We start from the raw sequence: 12,177 nt of genomic DNA on the forward strand, positions 1-12,177 counted from the left end.
GGAGAGCACTAGACGTCAAAGTGCACAAGAATAGATTAACAAAAGGAAACTAATTAGCTTCCTCATTTTAGGTAATGGTCCTTAAAGACTTATTTCTCTGGAGTGGCCTCATTAATCGTACCTGTGTGAGTGCTGCCATGGTCTATTAATATCAGTCGCTCTCACCTCTCGGATTTATTCTCACAGAAATACTCTGAGTCTTTAGAAGTTCCTTTATTGGTAGACAGTGTGCCAGCAGTACAGTTAAAAAAAATACTATTTTTGATTTCATGTTTTTTCTCTTTCAATCAATATTTTCTGTTAAGAGTGTGAGAACAAGGTGACAATGGTAAAGGGTCACTCGTAGTGATTAAACTATGGAGAATTATCACCTGATCTGCAGCTCCCGTCGTCTTTACGGAGCTTAATGGTCAATTTTAAGCTCATTTTTTCACCGTTCGGCCCACAACTCAATGTTTTGGTTCATTCTCGCCACTCTCATGACGTCAATTTATGGACAGGCGGCTGTTTTGAAGTGAAAAAGCTGTGAAAATCCTCATTACACCACCTGTTCAGCAACTGACAGACACAGTTAGGAACTAGCTGTTGAACAAAATGGAGCATTTAGTAGCTTGAGAGTCACAGATTTCCCTCAGGGGTTTAGCGGAGACCAAACACAGAGCTAGAAGCGGGTTTAATATTGGACTTTAATTTGCCAGGTGGCCAGAAAACACGACTCCAAAGTGTCCCAAAGAACCTAAAGCTGTCTCCTGTCTCGCCTGTCTTTTTGCATTCAGTACAATCTGGAATTCAGGCTACAGGTTTTATTCCATGCCTTACCCGTGATTGATACGGCATCATACGCAACACACTTAGGCCCCCAGGAAGGAGAGCATCCATCATGAGCAGTCCTTCAGCCTAAGTACCCATTTACTCCTGGTTCTCGCAGAAATCCTGTGAGGGCTCAAGGATATGTAGCTGCACTTGTTCCCTCCCTCTTTTTCCCTCTCACACACACACACACACACACACACCCACACTCATGATCGCACACTCATGGGTCCTTCCTCTCCCTTCGTTAGAGAAAAACTTCAATCGGCAGGCTTGATATGAAATTCATTGACGTCTTCTCTACAGCTCCCTGACCGCCAGTGCATGAGCACAAAGTTCACCGAGCTTTGTTTCATATTTCATCTCTCATGAAAGTCAACATCAGTGTTTTTCTCGTCAGAGTTTCACTGCAGACAGTAATCAATACATCAAACACTAACACGTAAAGCTCAAATGAGGTGAAAATGGAATCTCTAATGAAAAGCTTTCAATTTTTTCATTTCCATTTTAAGCAGGAAAATCAGGTTTGTGTTTAGCCTCGGTCGCCACATGCACTGATTACATGATTACCTGCGACTATGTGATGATTGTAATGATGATGAGTTTTTGCATTTTTTAAATACCCACTGTTCTTTTTATGTTTGTTGTTGTATTTTAACGGACAATGTGGATGTTAAACAAGGTGAACGTACTATGTTTTCCGTCACCTTGGAGGATTTTAACGACGTCGGGTGCTGAGCAGTTTCTCACCCACAACAAACGAGCGTCCTCTGAGTCATGGTGAGAATTACCGAGCAAAGGACAGCCAGTGTCGTAACTGGACCGCAAGGCGAAGAAAAAGGGAAATTACGTAAACCAAACATTTGGCTCGACTGCGCTGCTCCTTTGGTTTTTTTTTTTTACTGGAGAAATGTAGCCAGCAGGCTCGAACAGATGCTAGCAATCATGGCACATGCGGCGATGGGGTAAAGTGATTCATGCGTTTCCTGGATAAAGAAGAATTACTTACAGCAAACAGGATTAAGGTGCATCCAATCTCATTCAAAGCAGAGGAAAAAAAACTGCAAACAACTTCTCCTGTGCTTTGTTATACATCAGACGTACAGAAGAGTACATCAAGTAGAGAGGTGGTCTTCATGTGGAGTAGTATCTACTTTTGATGGCGAAAGACTCAACGGCTGTCTTCCCACTTCATAACTTCAGATGCCATCATTCCAATAAGTTGACGTTACTAAAAGGCTTTTGAATTGTAATCGCATTACACAGGAAATAGCACAAAAACACATAGCTCGCCAATTCTTGCATCATTTCTGCTTTGAAAAACAGTAAATCCATTACACTAGATTAGATTAGACTATTATACCAGCATGCAGACTCAAACCTTTTGAGTAACATCTTTTTTGTTTCGCCTGTGTTGCAGAGCGGGAGACAGAATCTTATTGGCCGACGACTCCAACGATGACTGGTGGAAGGTAGGTACGGGACCAAGATATTACATAACTCCTCTAAAGCTTTTTTTCTCTTTATATAAGAATAATTAACCTTCAAAGGTGTTGTTGTCCACTGTCCAGTTTACTAATAGCGTGCGTTTTCCACAAAGCCCGTAAGATGCCGATGTGAGAAAACGGACTGATAGATCACGGGAAGTCGAGCTGCAAATTATAGCAGCGAGGCAAACAGGCAGCCTCTGGACACAAACGCATGACAGATAAATTAGGGAGACAAAAGGGCCAAAGCGTGACTGTACAGAGGCAGCCGGCTGCCACCAGACCATGGAGAGACTCATCACGCATTCTAACGCTGTTGTTGTTCTCCACCGGCTGTAGATAAACAGAGACATCTGGCCGGTTTGGTCTTTAGGCAATGGATACTTTAGCAAGTCATGAGACAAACATCAGCACTGATATAACACCAGCACTCGATGTAAAGGTGGCAGATTAAAAGACAAATATTGTGTATTTCTATGTAACAGGTTATGCATGATCTAAGATCAAACTTCACACAGGTGTTCTGTACTGTAACCAACAGAACCCCCCCTTTTTTTTCAAGGATTTAATCATTTACACCGGGTTTGTAATCCTCTTATGTCCTGTGCAGCCACTCCACGTGTCCACATGTCAGATGATTTTTTTTTCAGGGGGTAATTGAGGACAGGATCGGTTTCTTCCCAGCAGCCTTTGCTCACCTGGTGCGAGCAGGGGATCAAGTGTTCAAGTGTAACAGGACGTTCATCGGCTGCAAGGAACAAGGCCAGATCACCCTGAAGGAGGGACAGGTAGTGTATAGACACCTTATACACCTGGTTCTAATGATAAGATGTAGAGATGTTTTGGTGTGTGAGCATCTTCACAGCACAATACAAGATGCAAGAAGCTGAATGCTACACAGCAAACATTCAAAGTCGATTTAATGTGATCATACTGTAGCATCCAATGCCCAAAAGTTTATTTCATTGCATATTCAAACAAAAAACCATCAAAAAATTAATATATATGGAATGAAATTGTTCATTTTCAACTAGGGAAGTTCCACTGTGACACACTATTTTTTCTTTTGTCTTGAAATTTATGTAATTTCCAGATACATATCATTAAAGGTTATCAATACACATTTTTTCTCATGCTCATACAGAATTTTCCACTTCAGTAGCACTTACTTCCAGCAGACTTTTTCATTTTTTATTCCTATCTGAAGGCTCGCGCATAGAGTTCATACATCATTGATAGCCTGTTTTATATTCTGACATTTAATTCCTTAAAACTTTGTGACATTTTTATTTTTTTTTTTTTGTCATGGCTGTTGAATTTTTTTGTAATTTATGGAGTGATAAAACGAGATATCAATAATTCCTTCTGTAAAAAACCTTGACCGGTTTTATCCACTGTTCAGATTTCTGTTCTGGAAATGGAATATTTAAACATAAAACTTCTATGAGTGATGTAATGTATTATATGTAAGAAGTCAACTGGGGACGTTTTGTTAATATCTATCAGTTCAAACTTTTACTTTATTCCCCTTTAAAAGAATCAGTAAAGGAAAACTGTACTCTTTTGTGAATAGAAGCTTGTCAAAACCTGCCAGATAAAAGTAAATATGTCCGGCAATCAGGCTAAAAAGAAGGATACTGTTCTAAGTTTATGATTCATTTGCTTTTTGTATCAGACAATAGCGATCGGATTGTTTTTTTAAGGGTTGATTGCTTGACTTTGGAGCCACAAAGACAACCACATGAAGGATTCATTCGGACTAAACACTGGCACGGTCTCTCCCAGGCACAATCTCGCATTATGATTTAGGGAAGCAGTGACCTTTATCGCGGACATAAAAATTTCCACGTTACACCTGTGTTTAATTCACGATCACACCCCGGCCATTACAGCGCATCAGAATCACATTATCCAGCAGCTCTTTAGCCATCCTATTACCCTCCTGCAGCTCCCACGTCGCCTCTTTACCTCAAGCGACTCTCCCGTCACATGCACTCACTCACTGAGAGGCTCGACTGGAGTCGGCCGGCAGAGGATCCCTCTCACGGGTCGCCATTACATTAGCATTTTGGCATAACGGGCTGTACTTAGATCAGGCCCCCTTTTTCCCACAATGCTTTCCAGGGCATGTTGGGACTCAGAGAGGCTTAAAGCAAGCAACCCCCAGTGGAGATGAAACCACCGAAAACACGACGAGTCCGTGACCCGCTGCCTTTCTTTTCCTGTCGCACACACCCAGGGGACGACGTTTGAGGGCACTTAGAGCAAACATGCAAACACAACATGTCTCGTCTTTCGCGTTGTTAGTAACTACAGCAGCATCGTTGTTATCACCTTTGAATGAAATGATAGTGATAAATGAAGCAATCCTCTCCACTACAGTATATCGATACAGTATACAGATATTTTGTTATGTGAGACTTGAAACACCAAAATTAATTCATCTTTGTATGTATAGCTTCTTTCATACAAATGCTTTTACATGAAAGGGAAATAAATAAATATATATATACATATATATGTATTCGTACTGCACTTGAAAAGACGCTTCTTCTATGGTTTTCTTTGTTGCCTTGTGGTCTATTATTTACCTTTTCCTGGAAATCATGATATTATGTACATTTTCTGGAAATGGATACAATTTGCATCCTTGGATGGGATTGAGGTCGAGTTCATCCACACCAGCCCAGAAAAAAAAAAATTTCTTCTAGACCTGACTTAAACAGAAATGTGTCTTATCTTAACTGTTGCTGTTGTATCAAACATATGTTGATAATACATCATCATCTAGATTGGTGCCAATGGGACTAACCCTAAAATAATTTTGATTTATTTGCCAAACAAGTTATCCCTGCTTTGATTGATTTCCCTACACCTTAAACCTGTTTTTTTTTATATTGTGCAGTCAAAGCAATATCAATCAAACTGGCGCTGGCTCAATACATTTCTCTTCCCCCCTTCAGATTTGCGTGAGCAGCGAGGGTGAACGCAGCGGCTTTATCAGAGTGGCGAGTGGAAAGAAGAGAGGCTTTGTGCCGTGTGACGTCCTGGAAATCATCTGAGACGCAAACTCTCGGAGAAACCAAGAGAGCGAGAGAGAGGGAGAGAAAGAAGGAGGGAAGGGAGGGTCCGCCGCCTGGAGGTCAGAGGAGGAGGAAGCCGAACTGACAACATGGCCAGAAGAAAGGCATTGAGGGAGTTCGCCCCATCAGAGAGTTGGAGTTTGGACGTGAAGGTGATGCTGGTTTTGTCAATGGGGACTGTGTCACCTTCCTCACTCCCTGTCAACTCAGAGATGCTGACACACAGAGACAGGAGCGCTCTCTTTCACTGGATTTAATTTAATTTATGGAGCTGATGTGCGTGTTTTTTTTCTCCTCCGCAGACTTTACTCCGCTACGAGCTGTTTATTTTTTGAAAGTGGAACTGCCGGCTGGCTGTTTAAGCCAAAGAAAACGAAACAAACACTTAATACAGTGATTATTTTTCAAGGTTTTAGTACGTACAATGGCATTCCTCCTACAGAGTTTTAGTTTTAGTTTCTCATGCTTTTACATTACGTTCGAAGCAAAAGGTTTTTAAGCTTTTAATACAAAGTAGTCCGCAATAGGCTCTGAAATATCTGATTATTTTGGACGACAAAACGATGATGATGTCAGAAGGTGGTGGAAAAACTTTCTTCGAAGCCTCCAGATCTCTCTTAAATCTATCAAGCAGTCACTTCCTGTATATCCTCGACAGTACAGCTGCAATCCCATGACAGAACTACACAACAGGTGAGAAACAAGCAGTGCACATCCGATGCATTAAAGGGATGTGGGCGAGTTTTTTTTTTTTGAGAATTCAGAAATTCTCAGTGGTCCCTCAGAAATATCGCCCTCATACTCCCCAGGTTTCTTACTCATTGCAATCCAGGATTTAACGCAATGATGGTGATTATTATACCATCATTAGAATCAAAAACTATTCCAATCTTTGTTACAGTGGATACAGAACTGTGCACACTCCTTGCATCCTGCAATCCTTTCAATTGCTCTTTTAAGGCTTCAGAAGTTTTTATTTTTGGTTGATTTATGAGCCAATTTAATTTCCTTTCTCTTTGTTTTTTTTTTTTTTTTTTTCAAAGACTTCACAACTTCATTACTGTCAAGCAGACGTGAATGAGAAGGCACAGCTCCGATGTAATCAGTGTGGAAATAGTTTTACGAACGGAGCTCATGTGCTCTGCTGGGAATGTGAACACAGTGAAACATGTAAGAAAATGATCGTCGGCTGGTTTAAAGGTGATCCCTCTCGTGGGGGTTCTGAGCAGCACTTCTCGTACAGATTCTTGCAGAGTGCTTTTACGGAAAGGGTCTTGCATCGTAGTAGATATAGTATATCTCCAAAAGTTTGTTCTGCACTGAAACTTGGCTTTGTTGAATGTCCAAGAATTCTATTATTGTACATACTGTACATACAAGATTAAAGTTTCTTCTTTATCACAACAAACAAAAGCATGTTATGTGATGTCTCCTTTCATTGTGGTTTAATTGCATAAAAACACAAACATTACATTTCATCTTTCTCCTCCTGAACGTCTTCCGTCTGTCAGAATGATTCCTGAACTTCTATTGTGGTTCTCTTCCCTCTTGTTCTTATTAATTACCCATCGATAATAAGCTCATTATTCGCTGAAGTGGGCCCCCAATGCGATGATTTAGATGCGAGTGAAAACAAGTGGATTGTGACTCAGTTATTCCGAGTGTGTAGAGAAACCAAATCTATTTTCACAGCGAGAGAGTGGTGAGGACTGGATATGACACGTGAAATGTGTCAAATGTGGTTTTGACAAGACAATCGAGCAGGATTCTTTTAATTTTACCATAATTATTATTATATATATGATATATTATCATTATAAATATGAATGCATCAGAGCCCATCCTGATGCAAGAAAGACCAAGGGCCTTCTGTTAATGCTGTGTGCCTTCAGTTAACTGTACATAACTGGAATGTACTGTAGTTACATGAAGATTAATGAATACAATCCAAAGCAACTGGTATATAAATATTAGTGTATAAATGTCAGGTGCAACTTTAGAATAAACAATTGCTAAATAAATGGTTTATAAGGGATTTAACAGAGAGAATTTGGTAAGAGTGAAATAACCGTTATGCTTCATTAACCATAAACGCACCATTTATAAATGGTGGTTGTTATAAAGTGTTGCCGTTTGGTGATGTGAGTGTTTTATAAGCACATGTAGCCGTTTTGAAATAGGTTTTAACCAATCACTTTTTGAGTTTACATTAGTCCTTATGCTCTCATTAGTCCTTGTGCCAGATCGACCGAAAACGTTAAAACCTGATGTTTCCTCGCCGCTTCCTCCCACAGTTCAGTGAGCCTCGCATTTGATCTACCTGACCATCTGATTAGACAATCTGTTCACCCTGCAGTCCACTGAGAGAGAGATCAGCACCCTCAGCAGCTCCATTAACCAGCTGCCCGCATGTTCAAACTGTTGCTGGAGGCGCAGGCTATCTATAGAACTTGAGACAGTCACAAACACTCTGCAATTTCAGCGTCTGCCCATTTTCCTGTGTTTGCATACTGACACACACTCTGCCATCACCGTAGGACGCCATCTACGCTCAGATACTTGACTCTGGCACCACCTGTTGGTGTGATCACGACAACAGTGAAAAACAAAGCCAGAAAATCAGTCCGAGGAATAGTGTGTGAGATCAGAGACACACTCGTCTTTGGAAATGACACTACACACTTCGACTGCATGGGTGCTAACTAAAACCATGTGGGGTTCTTCGGCTCGTCCTCTAGGAGAACTTATTTTTGGTTCCTGGTAGAACCATTTGTATAGGTTCGCACTGACAACATTTTAGATGGCCCTTTCTAGACCCAGAATCCTATCAGTCCACTACAACCCAACATAAAGGGTTATACCTCGAACCCTCTGGAAAGATCCCCCCCACAACCCCCTATAAGAGGTTCTACAGAGAACCTTTTTACCCCGCAATGGTCCCACCCAAAACTAGAATCTAACTAATATCCAGAACCTTTTAACTCTCTAAAGGTGCTAACAAGAGACAGAGAACCTTTGTACATTCTAAGGGTTTCCTAGAACTCACCCAGGAGTTTGTACCAAGAATCCTCTTACATTCAAAGGGGTTTCTTTAGAAGAAAATGCCCCTCTTGAAGAACCCTTTTGGAACTCTCAATTTCGTTTTGCATTCAAATTTAGCTTCCACTCCATTCAAGCAGTAGAATTTATTTTTACTTATCTCTGCAAAAAGCTCAAGTTTAAGCAGCACTTTTCCTGTATGTGAACAGTGGGCCACATAACTGAGAGAGCAGTCGCTTGTATTGACGAACGCAGAGATTTTTATCACTCAGCTCTGCAGTTCCCATCGGCTCTACAGAGTTTTCTGTGACCTCCACCTCAGACTTTTGGTTCTCTTTCTGAACTCTTATCAGTGTTGTTTTCAGCCGCAGGCTCTACAAGTCTATTGTGCACTTGCTGACAGACCCAGTTAGCGTCTAGCTGTTAAATATCAGCAGCAGAAGAGTCAGATATTTCCGAAGGAATGTTTGAAGACTTCAACTAACTATTCCGACAAAAGTATTTAGTAGAAACTTTGTGTGTGTGGACCAGGTTACATGAAGTGTGAGTGTTAACCTGAAATGTTGTTTCGGTGAAGCAGTAAGACAGACTCATAACTTGTTTCATTACTGTCATTACTTTTACTGGCATGTCAACAGAGAGCTCAATGAATGAACCTGCAAGATGATTCACAGTGACATTGTGTCATGGCCATATAACTTCTTGCACTGCGTGCATTTCCTTGCAGAGTGGAAGTTGAAGCATGTTTGGTGGGGTCGGGGTAAAGCAGTAACGCTTGGGTCAGCAGGATCTGCACATGCAACACATCCGGACAGGGTTTATCGATAACTGTGTTTTCATCAGGTTATTTATGGAAGGGGTAAACACTCATTTGACCTTTGTGAAGACATCATGTCTGGTAGGAAAATGACTAAAACAAGCAAAACAATAAAGCATCTTTCAAAGGTAAGAGAAAGGGTGATGTGAGTGATCATGATTGATGCTTGACTGACATATACGTTGTCTCATATAAAGCAGGCTTCTGCCGACAATCTCACTAAAAAATAATTTGGTGCTTTTGACTGCTCTGGACCATTGAAAATAGGAAAAAACTGAGTAATTTTTTAATCTTGAAGTACTGAGGGCCGAACACATGGAGCCAGAGTGTGCAACATGATGATTTATTTTTTCTTTAAGTTCAATTTTATGTTGTGACAATGCTGTGCTTATGGGCTGGTTAGGGTTTTGCGGGCAGCAGTCTTGTGGTAAATTAAGTGCTGATCATGTGTTTAAGAAGCAAGATAGCAAGAAGCTTTGAAACAGTATAAAAAGCCACAGAAGGAGCTGCTGAGGTCAGCTGATGAGACGACAAGAGCGACCATGGGGCCCGCCATCAGCATCGCTCTGCTCCTGCTCTCCGCAAGTAAGAAAGCAACATTATTTACCCCATTTTCCTTTGAATACAAGTTCTTACTGAGACATTTTTGTCTTTAAGCTGTCGTTAGGTCACTTGTGGTCCAAACTGAAGAGGAGGAGGATTTTCCACTGCAGTCACAACATGGTGTGAAGGTGAGAAACTGCGACGCACACACACAGCCCTCTCACGCTGTTGTATGCCACATCAACAGAGGCATTTTCTGACTTCATTCTCTTTTATCAATCCAAATATTTCAGAATGCCGCTATCCCTGGTTTATGTAAGGGCTGTGTGTGGATCGTGTCCGCGGTGAAGAAGCGCCTGGGCAGCGATCATTCGAAGGTATCAGTGCAAAATATACTTGAATATGCAGGGCTCCCCGAAAAACACTTAAGACACTATATACAGTCTCTTAAACTGTCCTTATCACACAAGCATTGTATGTCATCACAAACTCAGCTACAAGTCTTACCTTCCATAATGTCAATTTAAAGGATAAATTCACCCAAAAATGAAAAATAAATAACAAATAACATATTTTTGGGTGCACTGTCCCATATTTCAGGATTTTGGCTAAAGCGATCGGGTTCTTTACAGCTGACTTTCATGACCTTGGTGGGGTCCCGAGACAAATCTGATGGCTCACAAGATGACGGAGAGATAAGAAAGAAAAGTGAAAAATTGTATTTCACAAAATCCTTATTTTGTTCATCTTAATACTTGCTGTGTTTTATTTTGTTTAAATTCTGGATGCCTTTATTTTTTTTAATTTTTAGGTTGAATTACTCACAGCTCACGTCCTTCTTACGAGGACAATCTGGGTAGTTCTCACATGGAAAACGAAACGTATAGCAAACATATTATGATGAAATACTGTTTTATAAACGTTTATTCTTATGATCTGACGATGTTTCATTTGTGTTTCATCTAAGGAAAAAATCCGACAGCTGCTGGACAAGGCTTGCAACTGGCTGAAAAGTAAAGTCCTCAGGTCTGGCTGCCAGAGAGTCATGAGAAAGTTCAGAGACAAACTGATTAATGCCATCGAAGGCCTTGATTCTCCCAGGAATATATGTGTTAAACTGAAAGCCTGCAAGCGACGTGTCTATAGATAGATCAAAAAGTGTACAAGTAACGTTTCCACTTTTCCTGTGTGGATATTGTACTGTTTTTACATTTGCAATAAAGCATTTCTGAACTGGCTTATGTCATCATGCCGTGTGATTCCTCTTCAATTTTAAAAACAACGACCCATTTTATAGTGAGACCGACACATAAAAGTTAAGAGAGTTTGAGGGGTAGAAGTAAAGCTATGAGGCAAAAGTAACTGGAGCGCAGTGGAAACACAGGCCGCGTGTTCAGAAGTCACATTGAAGATAATCTTCAGCTTTCAGAAAACAGCTGGTAAATTGATCCCCCCAACAGCCATTTCGCCATCGTAAAACACACCTCGATCAAACTTGACAAAATAAAACTCATCAGAACCATCTTGGCTTGTCTTTCCACTCTTTCAGCAGTCACCAACTCTGGTTTGGTTGAAATAAACCTTTAATTCACAGAGTTAGATGTGATAATATTCTGGCTTCAGACGCTGCTTTTCCTTACTGTGTTATCTGTAGTGGATGAGAGCCAGGCTTTGAGCCCAGTTTCACAACTGTGCAGTTACATTTTGTGATGCAGTGGCCCAAAAATACTTTTTCCCATGTGCTCACATTATGAAAGAAGTGGCTATTAAACTGTGGATACGTGGTTTTGAGCATCACAAGAGAACAGAACAGCGGCATGATTAAATAATGTGATCCCAATTCAAGTCACAGGCTTAACCGGAACCCAGCTTGCTCAGCTAGTGGAAATATCTAATGCTCACGCGCTGTGGGCCTCACAACGTGGAAGATCCAGGTAATTTAGACCTGGGAGGTTGAGATTTTATCGCTGCATGCCCAACTGAGCAGCTTTCATAGGAATCCAGATTTTCCCTTGTGACATCACTGCCTAGATCCATAAAATGCAATGTAATGTAATGTATCTGCTAACACAAGATACCTAAAATATGAAGTAATTTATGCATCAAGTAGTTTAAGTTTGATGGCTTTATGCCTTATGCCAATCCCCACAGTGTCAGCCTCACTTTGTGTTTAGTCAGAGTTGGTAAATGTTTGCATTGTGACTGTAAGCATATCAGCACACTAACATAAGTGTGTAGCTCAGAGCACGGGTATGACTACAGGCACACCGAGCTGTTAGCATGGAGGCAGACAGTCTTCTTTGTCAAACCATTTTCAAAGTCAGGCATGAAACCCCCAGGTGGAAAAGTGCAAACAACCTTTAATAAACTATACTACTATATCTAGTCAATATTTAAA

At 40.8% G+C, this 12,177-nt stretch overlaps 2 protein-coding genes across 6 annotated transcripts in view; both read left to right on the forward strand.

The window, feature by feature from the left end:
- Nucleotides 1-6,793, forward strand: part of stac (SH3 and cysteine rich domain) — a 32,359-nt gene extending 25,566 nt beyond the window's left edge. For all 4 annotated transcript variants that reach the window (XM_030392158.1, XM_030392159.1, XM_030392160.1 and 1 more), the window contains 3 exons: nucleotides 2,231-2,282; nucleotides 2,948-3,085; nucleotides 5,261-6,793. In XM_030392158.1, the coding sequence (XP_030248018.1) occupies nucleotides 2,231-2,282; nucleotides 2,948-3,085; nucleotides 5,261-5,359 (289 nt within the window). In that variant the 3' untranslated portion in view covers nucleotides 5,360-6,793. The remainder of the gene's footprint in view (nucleotides 1-2,230; nucleotides 2,283-2,947; nucleotides 3,086-5,260) is intronic.
- Nucleotides 6,794-9,662: 2,869 nt separating this feature from the next.
- On the forward strand, nucleotides 9,663-11,017 carry gnly (granulysin). Of its 2 annotated transcripts, none has more exons than XM_030443304.1 (4): nucleotides 9,663-9,821; nucleotides 9,894-9,967; nucleotides 10,073-10,156; nucleotides 10,747-11,017. In XM_030443304.1, exons 1-4 carry the CDS (start codon nucleotides 9,779-9,781, stop codon nucleotides 10,927-10,929), a joined length of 384 nt encoding a protein of 127 aa, XP_030299164.1. In that variant the 5' UTR covers nucleotides 9,663-9,778; the 3' UTR covers nucleotides 10,930-11,017. The 2 variants fall into 2 exon arrangements, 1 of the variants encoding a protein (XP_030299164.1); XR_003987102.1 differs by having other exon boundaries at nucleotides 9,750-9,821; nucleotides 10,380-10,988.
- Nucleotides 11,018-12,177: the final 1,160 nt, after the last annotated feature.

Source organism: Sparus aurata, chromosome 16 (genome assembly GCF_900880675.1).
Source record: "Sparus aurata chromosome 16, fSpaAur1.1, whole genome shotgun sequence".
NCBI lineage: Eukaryota > Metazoa > Chordata > Actinopteri > Spariformes > Sparidae > Sparus > Sparus aurata.